The sequence below is a fragment of the Pelodiscus sinensis genome, chromosome 6 (assembly GCF_049634645.1).
Source record: "Pelodiscus sinensis isolate JC-2024 chromosome 6, ASM4963464v1, whole genome shotgun sequence".
In the NCBI taxonomy this organism is placed as follows: Eukaryota; Metazoa; Chordata; order Testudines; family Trionychidae; genus Pelodiscus; species Pelodiscus sinensis.
The window spans coordinates 34,024,227-34,042,971 of NC_134716.1; the positions used below are offsets into that span (position 1 = coordinate 34,024,227).

The following is an 18,745-nucleotide window of genomic DNA, read 5'->3' on the forward strand; positions in this document are numbered from 1 at the left end:
ATAAAGCACTTGCCCAGTCTATATAAAACCTAACACCCGTTCACGAGTTGGTCACTAACATGCCTTCATTCAGAACAGTCACTTCTCATGAGAACATACACATGCTTTCCATGGGATTGGCTGGACTAAGGGCAAGCCTACGCTTACTTCTGGCATCAATTTAATGAAATTATTTGAATAGCCAAATTGTTCGGTCAGTGGAAAAACTGAGTGTAGACCAGCCTTTAGTTCTACAGGACTAGCATTGCCAATTTCTTTCTTGTAAGATTTATGGGAAGGTTGGGAATTCTTGTGAATAGAAGGCGCTTGCCATATGAACCTTTTGCCAATCTAAGAGGGTGTGTTTTCCACAGGCTGTGGAAGTGATCAGTTCCAGATCTGATATTGAGTATTGTGTCACTTATGCTAATTGCCATAAGACATATAGATTTCTGCAATAAAATCTTTTGGCTTTGTTTTTTCAGGTGATGATCGGAATATTAGTGAAGTATATGTGGCAGGCAAGCAAGTGGTTCCTTTTTCAAGCTCAGTATAATTTCATTTCTTTTGTGCAAAACATTCTATGGATCATTCTGCATTTGAGTGGGAACGGATTGGTTAAATGCAGTGCCTCGTTGTCAAGAGCGACACCTCTCTTTCTTTGTTTAATGCTATGAATTTGCAAAACCGTTATGAGCCTTGTGAGATTACAAGATTACCTTACCAAGATGATCAGATTTGTAAAGGAAAAAGATTTTTAAGTCCATCTTCACAAATCACATCCATGAGCAGCGGAAGGAGAGAAAGCAGGGGCAGCTAGATTAAAGCTAGTGCAGCATACCTGTGTGCGCTATAATCACATCTTCACTTGCATTCTAGACCGTACCCTGTCAGAGGTTCCAAATAAAAAAAAAACATGCTGCTGTTTGGCACTCACTGGTTGCTGAAACCAAATGGAATTCAAACCTTTCATGGTTTTAATTCTATTACAAACCTAGAACCCAAGAGCCGGATTCTCTTTGCACACAACAATTTATACCAGTGAACTGAATTGACTTCAGTGCAGTTACTCCTGATTTAAATTGGTGAGAGATCAGACTCAAGTCCCATGATTTCTGCATGAACCAAGTTTTGGTAAAGAAAATGAGTAGATGAAGGCCAGAAAAAGGAAAGTTCTCCCACCCAAAATGTCAGAGCTTCCAAATGATCTAGAAGCTTTGTACAAAAAGCTCTCTCCTTTTTTTAATTCAGAAAAAACGAGTAGCTAGAAAACAAAGGATCCACAGATTATCCTTGTCTAGTCACAGTATTTATTATACCTTTAGACTTCATCTGCACTAAGGCTTTTGCCGGAAGAGGCTATGCAAATGGAGGAGGCATACGGATCTTGCCCAAAAAGGGGTTTTTGCCCAAAATGGCCACGACCACACTGCTTGTTTTTGCGCAAAAACCCCTTGCACAAATATGGCTCAGAATAGATTATGCAAATGAAGTGAGACAAAATGCTAATCAGTGCTTTGTTTGCATAGCCTCTTCCGGCAAAAGCCGTAGTGATTTGAACGGAGATGGATTTTTAATAGCAAACCCAGAGCAGTCTAAATTTACAGAATTTACTTGTTCCTGCAAATATTTGTCAGTAACACTGTTTGAGCACAAAGACAGGCATAATCCCAATCTGGTTTGCTTCCAGTTTAAAGCTGACCTTTTTGTTTTCGTTTAAAAAAAAAAACGCTATGTGACTAAACTCCTCCCTTCAAGATCACATTTCCCTGTGTTTTAGCGTAGCCATTTTGCTTCTGTTTGCTTTGTAGCACAGTAGAAGTGTACTTGAACTTAAATGCCCTCAGAGACCTTTCCTCTCAGGCCAGGTCTATACTACGAATTAGGTCAGTATAACTATGTTGCTAAAGGGTATGCAAAAATCCCCAGGCGTATAAAGCGCTAGGCTAACAGAATCCCCTGTTGACATAGCTATTGCTTCTTGGGGAGGTGGAGTTCCTACACTGATGGGAGAAGCCTGCCATTGCCATAGGTAGTGTCTTCACTGATGCAGTGCACCTGCACCCCAGCAGAGCTTTAAGTGTAGCCAGACCCTTGTAGACAACGCTTGTTGAATAAATTAAATTGTTCACTAATGGTTTTCATGCATAATCCAAACCCCTTTGAAAAAATCAAATCTTTTTTGTAATCTTGGAACAGAACTTTAGTTCATTGCTTGATGCCACAGAGAAGCTGTCCTCAGTGGTTTGGGGAGACCCATATCTCATCACACAGTTTGTTCTAAGAGATGGATTACAACCAATATTGCGGATAATAGATATGCTCCAATTTAAATTACTTGGGTTTCAGAGTGCTCAGTTGGCACTGAGAATCAAAGGGATCAGGTTTAGTTGTAGCTAGTCTTGAAAGTGATTAACATTTTTCACTCTCCACTCTAGCAGGTACTCCTAGAACATGTAAAGTTCTGTTTTTCCTGTGCTCCAATCTCCCACACAAACATTTTCCTGGCCAAGACAGCGCCTTGATACCTGGATTGATTCAGGTAGCTTTTTTCCCCACTGTTTTTAACATTGAAACATTTTCCTCACAAATCTTTGATTTTGAAAGGGAGAAATAAGGCCAGTTAAATCAATCTACCTAGCTATTGTTTGAGGCAATCTCTAGGAAAATGTGTGGTCTGCAGCTGTGGCTGCCCCATAAGAATGGATTCTAGGTTAGAGATTGACTACATGGGTACCAAGTGACACACAGTTTTATTCGGCACTTTTATCCTGTCTGAGTTATGGACTAAAGAAGCACTTCTGTTAAGCCATAGGCAAAGTACTGCCCTTGATTATACCTCTCTGGCCTTCTGTGTAGTTGCGCTAGTGCAACTAACAGTGGAAATTAGCTCTTCTTTTAATGTTTACTTGTACTAGATGTTAGAGATATAAAATACAATGAAAGGAACCTAACATGACACTGAGCTGGCTTAGCTACTGGGAGGCTCTCCACTACAAGCTACTGCCAGTGAGTGTTCCACTTTGAGACTTGGTTGTGGTACCTCAGCAAGTTCAGGCACAACACGCGGAACCTGCTAACTGATTAAGCCAGGGGTGGGCAGGGTGGTCCCAGTCAGAGGCTCAGGAGCTGGCTGACTGGGTGGGGCTGATTAGTCACCTGTGAAGCTGTGCTGTGGCAATCTTAAAGGGAACACTGGGTGAGCAAATACCAGCCCACAGGCCAGATCTGTCAGGGTTAGACCCTGGTGCCCCCCCCCCCCCCCCCCCGCCAATGTTTACCTCTGCCTCTGCAAGTATCAGGTGATCGGAGCTCTTGTTGGCCACAGATTGCTGCTCACAGCCAATGAGAGTGGTGTCTTGGTCCACAAACAGCTGCGATCATTTGATAGCTGCACCACCACAGGTAAACAGAGCAGTGACCCGCCAGGGACTAATCCTGGTGGGCTGCTGCTTTTTTACTGCCCACCTCTGGATTAAGCCCTTTGTAACATCTGACTACTTGCTGGCAGACACCAAATTGGTTTCTTTTCAAATCATATAAATCTTTCGCCCTTTACTAAAGATTTCCATGGAAATTGACCACGGCTTGTCCCACAGAGGAACAAGACTGCCTGTAGATCCCCTCTTCCTGCATAAGGATGTGGGGGAGTAGTCCCTGCAACAACATGCTCAGACCCACATCAAGCGGAGACATTCTGCACACGGGTGGGGAGCAGAGGTTAAAATTAGGCAGGATGGGAAAAGCCTTACAGGTAGACGAGAGGTTGGGGGGAAACCAGCACAAAAACTCAAAAGGGAAGTTGATGAGGTTCCTGACAAGCACAGTGATTATTTTAGCAGCAATATTTTGAATAGACTTGAGGGGAGCAAAATAGCAGTAGTCAAGGCCAGAAAAGAGGAGTTGTATCTGGAGCTTCTCCAGGTGCCCCATGGAGTTAGTTCAGAGAGAGGGACTCAACATGGAAGGCTTTGTGCCTTAGAGGAACCCTAAAGATCTGCAAGATATAGCTGCCAAACAACAGTAGAACAATTTGGGAAAAGTTATTGAGGATCTTATTGTATAATTTTATTCCTCACAAAGTCTTTCTATGAACCCCTCCCCATTTGCACAAAATTGCCTAAATGAAGACAAATCAAAGCACCAAACCCCCACAAAAAATAAAAACGAAGCAAAATATGAGTTGGCCACAAGGTATAAAGGGAAACAGAACTAAGAATGTGGCCAGATCCTCAACTTCTGCTGAGCATCTGCCCCCAAAAAAGTACAAATAGGCAAAAACCTTGGGAACACATATACCCAACTGCTGCCAGTTGTCTACCTAGACTCTCAATGGAATCTTTGTGTTGTTTGCATCTTTCATGTACGTACAATGACAGCATGCAAGTCAGAAAAAAAGGATGGGCTGCAGGAGGCTAGCTTACTGGGCCAATATGCTTTATGTGCACTATGTTAAGACCAGCACTTTTTATTTATTATAAAGGGAATCTATTTGAAAGTTTATCTGTCTTTATCTTACTGTGTCACTTGTTTTAACTTTGGTTCTTAATGAAATTGCTACTAAATATTGCCTATGCTTTATGCAGAATTATTAATGTGAAGCAAGTGGTGATTTGCACTTAAAAATGTTGCCTTGGCCAAATGTCTATAGTTACTCCGTGATTTTTGCGAACAGAAAGCATTGTAGACTGGGGAGAGAGATTCTGTATTTGTTCATTTGTACTGAACGTTTTTATTGTTAGAGTTTAATGAACTGTTTATGCTCAAGTGAAGATTGTGGGGAAATGAGGGGAAGGGCCTTTAATGCATTTATAAATAATATGATATGAATAAAGAAAAGTTCTGTGGAAACTAAATTTAGCCTGTATTGTGGACAGCGAAGCACAACAGAAATGGATAAAAGTAAAACTAGAGTTTATTTAAAGAGTATTTCAGGTCTAAAAATCAAAGACATTGCCAGCATAACCAGACAAGTCCTTCAAAACATGGATAGTCTTAAATGTTCCCATAGGTAATCAATAATTCATGACGGGATGTGCAGCTTTTGAATAAATCAATGGTACAGTTTCATCTAAATACTGTATGCAGTGCTGTCATCTCCTCTCATGAAGGATATTGCAGAATTAGAAACGAGGACCAACAAGAATGATCAAGGGCCTAGAAAAACTCACATGATGAGAAACTGAAAAACATGGGATTATTTTCCATAGAAAGGAGGCAAGAGCGAAAATGCTAACAGAATATAAAATAATGAATAGCACTGAGAAGGTATATAAAGAACTTCTCCCTATTTTATAACACAAGAACAAAGGGACATTGAGTGAAATTAAAATGTGGGATGTTCATAAAAGATAAAATGAAATTCTTTGTATACTTTGTGAAACAGAAGTCACTCAGGCCAAGAACGTGACAAGATTAAAAAAGGGGCTGGACATTTATATAGCTGTCAGGAATATCCAGAGTTATAATTAGCAGTGGATGAATAACTGATTCCTGGCAGTTTTGAAAAATAAAAAGAACTGCATTTGAGTCAACCCAAACCCAGAATGTTCAAAAAATGTTGAGTAAAAAAATCCATGTAATTATGTTTTGTTTCAGATATTTTTAAAGGGATAAAGTCACAAAATATGCTTTAGATTGCAGGAGCAGAAGGTGGCAGTGGGAGTGCCCTCCTTATAACTTTTAGCAGACTTGTTAGTACTCACCTGGGTTGGGGAGGACTCAGGTTCAATTCCCCTCTATGCCTGATGTGGAAAAGAGATTTTAACTTGGGTATCACAGAGGCTAGTCTACACTGCACACTTATTTCAGAATACTGTAAGCTATTCCAGAAGAAATACTCCAAATAGTTCATTTTAAATAGCACATCTACACTACAGGGAAGCCTCAAAATTAGTCCAAGGCAGGCTCCCTGATGTGAATGCACTACCTTAATTTAAAGCCCCAGGAAGCACTGGGGAGTAATTACTCTGAATGGCCTGGGGGAGGAAATATTTCGAAATAGCTGCAGTGGAGCATCGATACTACAGCTATTCTGAAATAGCTGTTTCAGAAGAAGAATTATTCCTCGTGGAATGAGGTTTACAGAATCCAGAATAAGCAGTCTGTTATTTCAATATTATTTTGAAATAATGGAACTGCTGTTTAGATGCTCGCAAATTTATTTGGGAATAACAGATGTTATTCCGAAATAACGTTGCTGTGTAGATGAACCCAGAGTGCCCTGAGCTAGGGGACATTTTCTCTTGCTGACATTGTTCCTCCTGTGGTAGTCTTTAGAGCAGTGACTTGAACTCTGGTCTCCCACATCTTAGGTGAGTGCTCTAGCGTGGCTTGCCCTAGCCTATGCTAACCACTATCATCACATCTAACTCAAGTGTTTCCAGTCCTGTTGAAACACAACACTTTCTAATGCAGATGAGCCTTCAACGGCTTGTCTGCTAAGATGGCCCGCAGGGAATGGTCGTGGGTTTTGTAAGGTGTATTCCTATCCCAGAGGATCTGCACAGAGACTATCCACCTTTACGTTCCCGTTCCATGTCCAGTAAGGTTCCAAGCTAGTGGGTAAGGTTCATTCCAGGGTGACTCTGACCTGTGTTGCCACAAGCCTCAGAGTACGTGGCTTACATTAGGTGACCAGGCTGAAGCTGTGCAAAGCATCGTACAGCCTCTACGAGGCTGAAGCAGCCACAGGCAGCACAAGCAGCAGTGCTGGGCACATGGGGCAATGTGCTGCTTCAGCACATCCCCTCAAAGGGTCCTGCTGGGGAAGTTCTAGTGCAACTGAAGCTGTTGGCAAGACCCTAGAGAGAGAGGCTTGTGGTAGCAATACTGCCATAGAGAACACACCCTTTCCTCCCCAGCATGTAATTTATACATTGTTGGGGGAGTTTCACCCAAAGTGGCCAATGGTTCTGTCTGCCTGGATCCTGTTGTACATAGGTCCCAGTTCTCTCTTTGCAAGTGAGTCTGAGGAAAACACCCGACACAAATGATGTTGTTTGGTTCCTCCTTTGTGTTCTAATTGTGTATGTCTCAGAGAGTATTTGGAATAATGGTAATTGCTTTTTGCACTATTCTGCTTGTTTCTGATGTGCTGAATGAGCACCCATGTACTGCTGAAATAAAATAAAGAGGCCTTGTGTTTACATTAATCACCATGTGATCCAGTGTTTGACTGATAAACTTGCTAGCTCACTGTGTGAAACTTACACCATGAGGATCATAGTACAGTGCAGACTATTAGTGAGGTGCACAGAAGTTACATTTTGCCCTATGGATCTCTGACTTATACCTTACAAGTAAACGGTGAAACCCTCTTAATAATATAACTTTGTTCTTATGGGCGCTATCAATCTCTTTGTTTAGAATCAAAATGTTAGTTGTGCTTTATGTGACTATTACCAAGTTTACAGGCTTGATAAATCAATATAACTGCTTCACTGACACTTTTATTATTTTGTGCTTCACTATACCAATCTGAACTGCCTCTTTCATGCATTTGGCAGCAAATATACAAAGAGTCACTTATTTATTTATTTTTCTTCATTTTATAATTTTGCAACATTTAGGCGTAAAAGAGTTTCATATTTCAGCAGCTATGAAGCACAGTCAACATGGATTTCCTTAAACCAAAAATCCCTCAGGAGAACTATTAATTACACTCTGAAGAATTCTGTATCAAGGTTTTGAAAATTATGCACAAGTGATTACTAAAATATGCAAAGTTATGTGCAGATGAATCTTCCTCCCCACCCTCCCCCCCAAAAAAAATCAAACAGCTTGTCAACGGAAGTAATGCAAACTGGTCAGAAAAATACTGAAACCAAAATGCTTTCATTTCCTACAGTTCTCAATAAAAAGGCCCATTGAAACTTTGTAGTACAGGAATTCTGCTTCTGAAAATGCTTCATTTTTAAAAATAGTTGCAATAACTGATTTACTAAATGTTTGCTGGAGGTGCACAGCTCTCCACACAAATGCATACCCAGCTGAGCAGAGAGATTCAAGCATGTTTATGATCAGGCATCTGCTGCATTGTGTTCTTGGCAGGAAAATAAAGCCAAAATTATTGCTCCATACTGCTGCTTTGAGGGTCCCCTGCTGTATGTGCCATTCTCTCGCTCTACATTCATTTCCCCAGACTTTATTATAGTTCAGTTATAAAACTATTCCCATTACCAAAACAAAAAACTGAATGGGAGAAATAAATAACCCCAGTATGTCTTTCTAATTTAACCAACAAATTTCTGGCTTGGCTGGTGCTATCGGGGTCGGACTACGTATCAGCATATCTAGTAGCAAAGGCTTCCCCCAAAATTAAAAGGAAGGGAGCAGAACAAGATCATGTAATAAAATATTTCTTACTGATTCTTATGAAAGAACAGGGTAGCAGGATTTTATATGGCTTCAAAAGCAATCAAGCGTTAACGTTCCATAACAAGGTATGTCACGGACAGCAAATGTTGCTTCTTGCATTTGGAATGGATATGTGTGTTTCATACACTGGATGGCGTAATGCACCTTTTAGATGTTACATGTAGCAGCCACAAGTCACTTAAGCATCTAATTCCAAAGTTTTTGATGTCTACAAAAGTTGTACAGAACTCGGTAGTTCCCTGTGTGCTGTAGGTCAGTGGTTTTCAAACGTTTTTTCTCATGACCCAATTGAAGAAAATTGTTGATGCCCGTGCACCAACATAATTTGACTGGAGTGTGGGCTCCAGGATAGGGATGAGGATGAATGCTTTGAGGTGGAGGAGGGGACTCTGACTTTGGGGTGTATGTGTTAGGGCTGGGGCAGGCGGGATTTACAATGAGCAGCTTCCATTCAGCAGTGCGGGGGCGGGGAGGGTGCTAAGATAGGCTGCCTCAGACCAGGCTGCATCTCAGAAGCAGCCTACTGCAGGTTCCCAGCCAATGGGAGTGCGGAGCTAGTGCTCAGGGCAGGGGCAGTACATGGAGCCCTGTGTATTCTCCCCCCACCTAGGAGCTGGGCCAGTTGCCAGCCACTTCTGGGGCACAGCACAGTCTGTTGTGCCCAGACAGGCAGGTAGCCTGCCTTAGAGCCTGATCCCTCTGCAGCAATGAGACCCAGTGTCTGGCACTCCACAACCCCGTACTGGGTCGTGACCTGTAGCTTGAAAACCACTGCTGTAGGTTATCTTGACAGCATCTGTCCTCTAGGTTCTGAACGTGATCCAAATCAGGCTCCAACTTCTGTCCTCTCAAGTCCAAATTGAAGACTCAGAGCTCAAGTTTAGGCCTTTGTTATAACCCCTTTAAATTAGATCTGGGCTCTGGTACATACCCCTGGGTAAGTGGCTTCCTTGGACAGCCCAGAGCTTCTGGAAAAAACATTTTGATCCCTCGTCTCATCCCCCCCCCCCAATTCCCTGGAATAGGGGACTGCTGAGGAGGTGTTCTGTGGGGAGAAGACATGGCTGGGGAGCTGGCTGCCCCTCTCGCTGTTTTGGCCAGAAAAGACCAAGAGTAGCCAAAGCATAGTGCCTAATAATACAAACCCTTTGGCTTCCCTAACTTACAACAAGGACTGAACCAGCCATTCCCAAAGACCATAAAGATAGAACCTGTGCTCCCATCCCCAAGTTAAACATAGCTTAGCTCAGCTGCAGTTCAGAATTGAAGCCCACTGCTTATATTTGGATGTGCATTTTGTATACTTAATTATTACAGTTTCTTTCCCTCACTTTTTCCCCTACTAGAAAGTATCTCAAGCTCTTTGGGAGGACTGGTTCTTAGATTTTGGCTGCATGAATATATTATTTTTGCAAGGAACTCAATTATGATGGACTATGTGAAGGCATCTGGAGGACAACCAGGTTATTGGGCTACGTGTGACTCTTGGATGAGATTTCTGCATGTGACAGTTTAATTAATGGCTTGCTCCCGTGATTTTAATTACTTCACTCCACCTGGTGGCACAACAGCTTGCATTAGTGTATTCTGGGGCTCCTTGGCTGGCAGCCAATAAACCCTGGGAACTTCTTATCTGTGCTGTCTGAATATGAAAAAAAAAATAGCTCACTGCCTCCCAGAAGAAATTGTTCTTTTTCTTCATATAGTGTTGGGCTCATCTATTCAGTATTATTTAGGACAGCATATTTAGGAAGCTACGGCAAGGGTTAGAACCAAAGGGTTGTTTCCTCTGCCCCTCACAAGTAAAGAGTCTCTTTCTGAAACTTGGAACATACCTGTCATGGTGAATGTGGAATCCACAGTGAGGGGATTATTTCTGCTCTGCTTGACTTTAAATGTGAAACAGCTATCAGAAGACAATAAGGACTATGGTTAGAGCAGGGTATTGGAAGTCATGAGATTCATGCCCATTCATTTAATCTCTCTGGGCTTCTACTTCCCTAGCCGCAAAATAAAGTTTATGCTACCTTACTTCTTAATGGCATTATGGGGAATTAATGTTTGTAGAGCACTTTTAAATCCTCACATGAATGGTGCACAAAGATACATAAGCAGTATCTTAGAAGAAATATATATCTGCTCTGAAAGTTTACAGATCTTTCTTTTAAAAACTGCAAGGTTAGGGGAGCGTGCATGCCCTACAGCTGAACCAGTGGCTGAAAATCTAGTCTAGAAAATGACTGAGAATTTTAGGTAATAGTAATTGGATAATAACCCCTGCCAATAGTTTGCCAGCCCTCTAGTGGCATTCACTGTGTTCTGTGCTTTAGAAGCCCTAAAAGGCCGCCCGAGAAGCAATGTATAGAAGTAACCAGGATTTGAAAATAGCCTGTAATTAATAAACATAGTTATTTGGTCCTCACTGTGCTCATGGGGTTCTTTATTTTGTGTCTGTTGTGTAAAAAGCAAAAGATACATCAAGCAACAGTGTCATAGACCCCAATCCTGGAAAGACTTAGACACATGCTTAACTTTGCGTATGTGACTTCAGTGCATGTGTAAAGTTTGTATAGCAGCCTTTGCAGGCTCAGAGCCATACCTTGTAACCTAAACTTCTGACTCTGCCACCAACGTGCAGTATTCAGCAGCATTACTCTAAGGTGTATTTGTGTTTGACTCTTATTTTGTGATTTTCTATTTCCACCAGTAAACTTTGATTGAATTTCAGGATTAGTTGTTTAAACTATTAACTTAGGGAGAGCGAGTGGGGGGGGGGGGGGGGGGGGGGGAGAAAACTGACTTCTGACTTTCCAGGAGTGGAGAGAACAATAAAGTAATTGTCTGAGCATACAAGGGATTTGCAAATCCCATCTCAAAAGGTGCCATGAGTGGGTGGAGTGCTAGGGAGCGACAAACACTCCTTTGCAGTTCATCTATAAAACTGTTTCAGAGTGTTGGGTTTTAGTGTTTTTATTCCTAAGGCTACTTAAATGTAGCTTTGGAGTTCATTGTTACCAGCACCACAGTATTATGCATCCAGCTATAAATTGCTCATGCTTTGGTTCCCATTAGTTTCAGTATAGCTGTGTCTAGACTACATGGCTCCATCGATGGAGCCATGTAGATTAGACAGATAGGCAAAGGCAAATGAAGCCGCGATTTAAATGATCGCGGCTTCATTTAAATTTACATGACTGCCGCGCTGAGCCGACAAACAGCTGATCAGCTGTTTGTCGGCTCAGCGCACTAGTCTGGACGCTCCCCTGCCGACATCAAAGCCCTTTGTCGGCAGCCCCGGTAAACCTCATCCCACGAGGAATAACAGGGCTGCCGACAAATGTCTTTGATGTCGGCAGGGGAGCGTCCAGACTAGTGCGCTGAGCCGACAAACAGCTGATCAGCTGTTTGTCGGCTTAGCGCGGCAGCCATGTAAATTTAAATGAAGCCGCGATCATTTAAATCGCGGCTTCATTTGCCTTTGCCAAAAAAAAAAAACAAATCTACATGGCTCCGTCAAGGGAGCTATGTAGTTTAGACATACCCATGAGAAATTTATGCAGAAGATTTTTAACAGGGAAACGAAGACAGAGCTTTGGCTCCAGCTAATAGTATGGAAATGATAGCAGTCTGTAAGATTTCTTTTTAAATGGTTTCTTTTACAATCATGAATAGGTCAGATTACAAAGAGGAGGATGCCAGACAACTCACCAACACCACATTCTATAAGCCTCTTTCCTCTGATCCCACTGAGAAATACCAAAAGAAACTACACTAGCTGCTCAAGAAACAACCTGCTACAGCTCAGAATCAAATCCACACAACTACATCCCCTGAACCCCAACCAGGAGTATTCTATCTGCTATCCAAGATCGATAAACCTGTAAATCCCAGATGATCCATCATCTCAGGCATTGGCATCCTTATAGCAATTATGTTGACTCTCTCCTGAGACCCTATACAACCAGCACTCCTAGCTGTCTTTGAGACACCAATGACTTCCTCAGGAAACTACAGACCATCAATAATCTTCCTAAAACACCATCCTGGCCACCATGGATGTAGATGCTCTTTACACCAACATTCTACACCAGGATGGACTACAAGCCATCAGCAACGTGATTCTCAGTGATGCCACAGCACACGGGGTGGCTGAGCTCTGTGACTTTGTCCTCACCCGCAACTATTTCTGATTTGGAGACAATTTATACTTTCAAGTCAGTGGCACTGCTATGGGTACATGCATGGCCCCACAATATGCCAACATTTTTATGGCTGCCCTTGAACATTTCCTCAGCTCTCGTCCCTTAGCACCCTTCCTATTTACACTACCTTGATGACATATTCATCCCATAGACCCAAAGGAAGGAGACCCTTGAAGAATTCCACAGGGATTTCAACAGTTTCCAAACCACTATAAAACTCAGCCTGGAGCAGTCCACACAAGAGAGTCACTTCCTTGACACTACAAATACATTATTGTCACAAACACCACCCTATACTGGAAACCTCTGACCATTATTCTTACCTAAATGCCTCTAGTTTCCATCCAGGACACATCATATGATTGTTGTCCATAACCAAGCTCTAAGATACAAATGGATTTGCTCCAATACCACCACCAGAGACAAACACCTACAAGATCTTTATCAGGCATTCTTAAAACTTAAATACGTATCCAGGGAAGTGAGGAAACAGATTAAAGGAGCCAGATAGTACCCAGAAGTCACCTACTTCAATGCAGGCCCAACAAGGTAAATAACATAACACCAGTGATCACCTACAGCCCCCCAGCTTACACCCTGCCAGTGCATGACTGACAGTCTATAACCTATCCTGGAAAATGAACCCTCACTCACAGATCTTCGGAAACAGGTCCATCCTTGCCTACAGATAGCCCACCCCTCCCCCAACCTGAATAAATACTTACCAGCAGCCACACACCTCACCCCTAATACACTCATCCAGGAACCTACACCTGCAACAAACCCTGTTGCCAACTCTCCACATAAATGATAGCATCACAGGACTTAACTACATAAGCCACAACATCAGGGGCTCATGCAATTGCACATTCTCTAACATGATGATATATGCCATCAAATGCCAGCAATGCCCCTCTGCCATGTATACTGGACAATCTCTGTGACAAAGGATAAAATGTATACAATTCAGACATCAGGAATGGTAACACATATAAGCCTGTAGGGAAACATTTTAACCTCCCTAAACATTCAGTAATGGATTTTGAAGTAGCCATTCTTCTACAAAAGAATTTTATCATACAGTTACAGAGGGAACCTGCTGAACTGGAATTCATTTACAAGTTTGACACTGTAAACTTGTGCTTGAACAAAGATCTTAACTGGTTAACGCACCACAAAGCCAATTTCTCCAGCCTTTGATATTCACATTTTCACATCAATAGCTATGAATAGGACACATTCAATCTACTTAATTCACTTCATTAACACAGGTCCTACAATTGAAAGGTGACTGCTTTTGCTGTTGTGTGTGTGTGTGTACACACACACACACACACACACACACACACACACACCCCTTGGATTCTGTATTTTCCACTCCAACACATCTGATGAAGTGGGTTTTACCCACAAATGCTCATGATCTAATACATTTGTTAGTCTAAGTTGCCACAGAACTACTCATTGTTTTTAAAGATACAGACTAACACAGCTACGCCTTTGAAACTTTTAAAACACTGTATGACTTAATTACGATTTAAAATAAAATAAGAAACATCTGACAGTGGCAAAGGCAGGTTTGAGAACAAGAGGGAGACTGAGAGATGTCACTTACCCATAAATGCTGATTTTCAAACAAGCCACAGACATGGTAACTGTCTCCAGTAAATCATCCCTACATCTTTTTATACACCTTAGATGTGTGTGTGTGTGTCTCACTTCCAAAGACAAATAAAGGGCATCTGATTTTAATGTTGGCAGTGGTAACTTTAGTTGCCATGCTTGATGACCAGCAATAATGCAAGCTGTCTGTGTTTTCTCACAGCTGATTGTGTAAGAGGGTCAGACATTACTGGCAAAGTAAAAAAAAATTGACTGTGGAAAATGGGAATAAGCCAGGCAAACACATTTGTGTTATAGCACATTATTCAGCTGATGAGAAGGCTGTGATGCATGTAAGAAAACACACAGTGCACACTGGAACTGTTCAGAACATTCCCTGCTCCTTGGTTCACTGCCACCAGATGAGCTGGAGTTGAAAGGGAACAATACTAGAGAGGTCACTGAAAGCAGCTCTCCAGAAGAGGGGAGGAACTGCAGAAAACAGCTGTGCTATTTACACAGACACATTGTACATTCAGGCGATGAAGGACAATGTGTGTCAGGTACCAAGTTATCGTCTCTAGCTCACTCTCCGTGTGAAAAAAAAAAAAAAGTTCAGTATCAAGGCCAAGCGCCTCACTTCATATCCTCTCTGTACTAAGAGCCAGAAAATACTCTCTCCTTCCTTTTGTCCCCCAGGGGATGAAAGCAAACCCATACCTTGGCCTCTTCTTTTTTTTTTAGGTTAATGTAGCATTAAGACCTTCCTTCTTCTGAAACTCTACCTTGAGATGTCTGCTGATAGCAGTGGGGCTTTGTGGTTTACAAGGGCGCACTGGACAGGGCCAGGAGACAATCCCTGTCCAAACTCACATGGGTCACTCCACTTCTCTGTTACAGAAAAGGTCCCTACCAAATGCATGGGTTAATTTCATGGCCAGAGGATTTTTTTAATTGGTTAGTTTCACGCAGGTTCACCAATGGGAAGGGAAAGGGGGCAATTACCCTAGTCTGTTTGATCCAGCTGGCTCCTTCAGTCCAAGGCCCAGTCCCCTTCCAGGAGCATGGAGCCAGCCCTGCTAACCTTGCCCAGGGGCCCAGCAAGTCTATCGCCTCCCCACTTCCTCCCCCAATTTCAAATCTGAAGATTGAAGGTGTAACTGCAGGGGTCCCAGCGCAAAAGGGGTTTGTGCCGGGGTACCACAGCTATTGTAGGGGGATCGCAGAACTTCCACCCTCACTGAAGTGCTGTGGAGCTGGAGGAGGCTCCTGGAGGTAGTGGTAGATCTGATCTCCCCAGTGCTGCTGGAATCACCTCAGCCAGGGTCTCCTAGCTCCTAGTCACTGTGGCAGATGAACATGTGGGACCGAGCAATTTGAAAAATGGATACCCCAAGCTTTGGCAGGAGGCATGGGGTGGATGTCCCAACCTGAGCCTTGAGTCCAAGCAGGAGCTGGAGGAGGGGAAGTGAGCAGTCTCAAGCCCAGGCAGGAGCTGAGGGGGGCAGAAGCCCTGAGCCCTGGCACCCCAACCCCTGCTCTGGGGCTGCTGCAGCACTGTCGTGAGGGTGTCCCACACACACGTCTGAGCTGTGTGTGGAGGTGGTCTGGCCTTCCTCCATCATGCCGGGGCAGGGAAAGGACAAGGTCTGTCCCTTCCGTAAAGCTGCTAGTTCAGCTGGACTGGGAAGAGCCGGTTTCACAAAAAGGACTTATTTTACAGTCTGCGAGGTATTTTTCACAGCTGTGCCCTAGAGTCTCACCCTCCTTGTGAGGATGAGGTGGCAGAGCATGGAATCAATGAGAGCAGAGTTTGAGTTACGTTTGCTGCTCCAGGAAGTCAGAGGCAGCTGAACAGTAGTATGGGGAGATTAGGCCTCTAGACCAGTGGTCTCCAACCTTTTTACACCCAAGATCACTTTTTAAGTCTCAGAACAGGTGAAGATCTACTGCCCCGCCCCTTCCTTGAAGCCCCGCCTACATTACATGAGGAAATCTAATGTAAATGTACTGTGCAGGTGCGCAGTTCAGAGAGGGCTCAAGAGCTACTCTTAGAGCCCCTGAGATCTACCGGTAGATCGCGATCTCCTGGTTGGTGACCACAGCTCTAGACCAATGCACCAGCACTCTTCAGATGCCTTGAGATCTATGGAATTTCCCCATGGCTCTTGTGGTATTTGCGGATTAAGGGAAGTTTGCATCTGATCATTTGATGGCGGGAAAAGCTGTAACCCATCCCCTGACTGGATGATTCAGAGAGAAAGTTCTACAAATTCAAATGTCTGGCATTTCCTGGTCCTCCCATAGTATCTTCCACAAAAGGCCACAAATAAATCTCTGTTTAGAAAGTCTCTTTGTCCAAATTCAGGAAAAAAAAATTTAGAAAATGTTTCATGAAGGTTCATGCTGCCGCAGCTGCATGCACATGTTAATTAAACTCTGGCAGAGATCGGGGAGATTGGGTAAAGTGACCACATGTCCCCATAAGGACCAGACTATGAAAGCAAAGCAGCTTTAGTAGATGCAGCCAGGGACCGTGGGATGCAGCCACTGAAGCCCCTGCATGCTACATCTCTGCCTGCCGGCGTGTGTGGGGGGGAAAAGCAGCTCTGTGCATTGTGGTTTCAACTCCCCTCCCCCCCCACAGCTGGAGCTGTGTGCATTGCTCTTCATAGCGCTTGCCTGTAAGCTCCATCCCAGCCATTCCCACTGGCCAGGAATTATTTCCTGTGAGCCCAAGAGCTGTGCCAGGTAGGCACCCCAAACCCTGGCCATCTCCCACACCCTACGTCCTGCCAAGCCCCCATACCCCACCCTTGTCCTGCATTCTAGAAGAGTTAATCTGGGCCTGGTCCCAGTTGTACTTGGACAGTTTTAGGTTTTCATATGTAGTACCAGAGTTCCAAGAACTTTACTGAGATTACCAGAAATGCCCCAAGTTTTCATCTCACTAATCATGTCTGTTTTATTTTACAAACTATTAGTTTAATACTCAGTGATACATTAATGTGCCCTGGGATCATCGAGGGTTCCATAGGATGAATGATTAGGAGAAAATCGGAATCGCCACTCTGTTTTTTTTTTGTTTTTCTCTCAAGGTGACTGTTAATGATACTTGTTCAGTGTTGCCTGAAAAACTCATTCAGAGCACCAGTTCGCTGGCAAAAAAAATCCTCTTATCTGAGAAATATGCCCATGTCATTGTTGAGTCAGAAGCTGGCAGAAACCCCATCACACATTTTTTTAGAACGTGTACTTTTTTTTGGTCTGATTATTTCATGAAACTGCAAAGTGTTGCCACAAAAGTGTGCCATTTTTTAAAAACAATATGGCCACCCGAAGATGTTGACACACGGTGCATGCCATTTGCAACCAAAAAGACCCTCTGCATTTCTAACAACTGCTAGAAATCAATCACTGAGCAAAATGTTGAGCACCGTGTGATCAGGTGTATGCATCTTGGTCATAGAAGTATCTGATGTTAACTCTCTTCATAGACAGAGATAAAAAAGCTTTGAGATACCAAAGATACTACACTCAAGTTTTCAGGTTTTGACCTACACTCTGTCATATACACATCAGTAAGTAAGCAGAATGTTTCATCTTTGGAAAGCCATTGCCAATTTGAAACTTCTGCCAGGAATTCTGCCTGGGTAGTTCAAGATGGAACTCCAGTTCACCTCTTGATAGAACGGGAGGAAAAAGGAGACAAACAGGTGACTAATTACTGAATTCCTTTCCAACACTGGCCCTTCCACAGCGTCGGCACATTAGTCAGCAGCAATCTGCTCACAACTAATATGCTGCTTTTTACATGTTTCATTTTGATCTGGAAGCCTATCAACATGCCACATTCTTCAGCTGTTCAGGAGTGATTGGGTGATTTCAGGGCTTGGTGCTAAACTATAAAGACTTTTGTATCTAGGTTATCCGTTTGAAGCTAACCTTGGCTGTCAGGAACCAAAAGTTGTTGCCATCTTGATGATTGTTCAGTGGCCTTGTTCTTACTGATTTTTTTAAACTAACTCAACTGGATGTATTATGCTGTTATAAGATCAAGTGTCAGAGTGCCCAGAGCAATTGCAGAGGTGTCTTTTTTTGCTACTGCGACGAGGAGTCCTGTGGCACCTTATAGACTAACTGAATTGTAGGAGCATAAGCTTTCGTGGGCAAAGACCCACTTCGTCAGATGCATGTAGTGGAAATTTCCAGAGGCAGGAATAAATATGCAGGCCAGGATCAGGCTGGAGATGACCAGGTGGATCCAATCAAGGAGGATGAGGCCCACTTCTAGCAGCTGATCTGGAGGTGTGAATTCCAAGAGAGCAGGAGCTGCTTTTGTAGTTAGCAAGCCATTCACAGTCTTTGTTTAATCCAGAGTTGATTGTGTCAAACTTAAAGATGAACTGTAGCTCAGCAGTTTCTCTTTGAAGTCTGGTCCTGAAGTTTTTTTGCTGCAGGATGGCTACTTTTAGATCTGCAATTGTGTGTCCAGGAAAATTGCAGATCTAAAAGTAGCCATCCTGCAGCAAAAAAAACTTCAGGACCAGACTGCTGAGCTACAGTTCATCTTTAAGTTTGAC

At 43.1% G+C, this 18,745-nt stretch overlaps 1 protein-coding gene and 1 pseudogene across 3 annotated transcripts in view; both read left to right on the forward strand.

The window, feature by feature from the left end:
- Window positions 1–7,133, forward strand: part of GDA (guanine deaminase) — a 69,669-nt gene extending 62,536 nt beyond the window's left edge. For all 3 annotated transcript variants that reach the window (XM_075931713.1, XM_075931712.1, XM_075931711.1), the window contains exon 14: window positions 465–7,133. In XM_075931713.1, coding sequence (XP_075787828.1) covers window positions 465–535 — 71 coding nt within the window. In that variant the 3' untranslated portion in view covers window positions 536–7,133. The remainder of the gene's footprint in view (window positions 1–464) is intronic.
- LOC112543835 (U5 spliceosomal RNA) lies at window positions 3,502–3,564 on the forward strand (annotated as a pseudogene).
- Window positions 7,134–18,745: the final 11,612 nt, after the last annotated feature.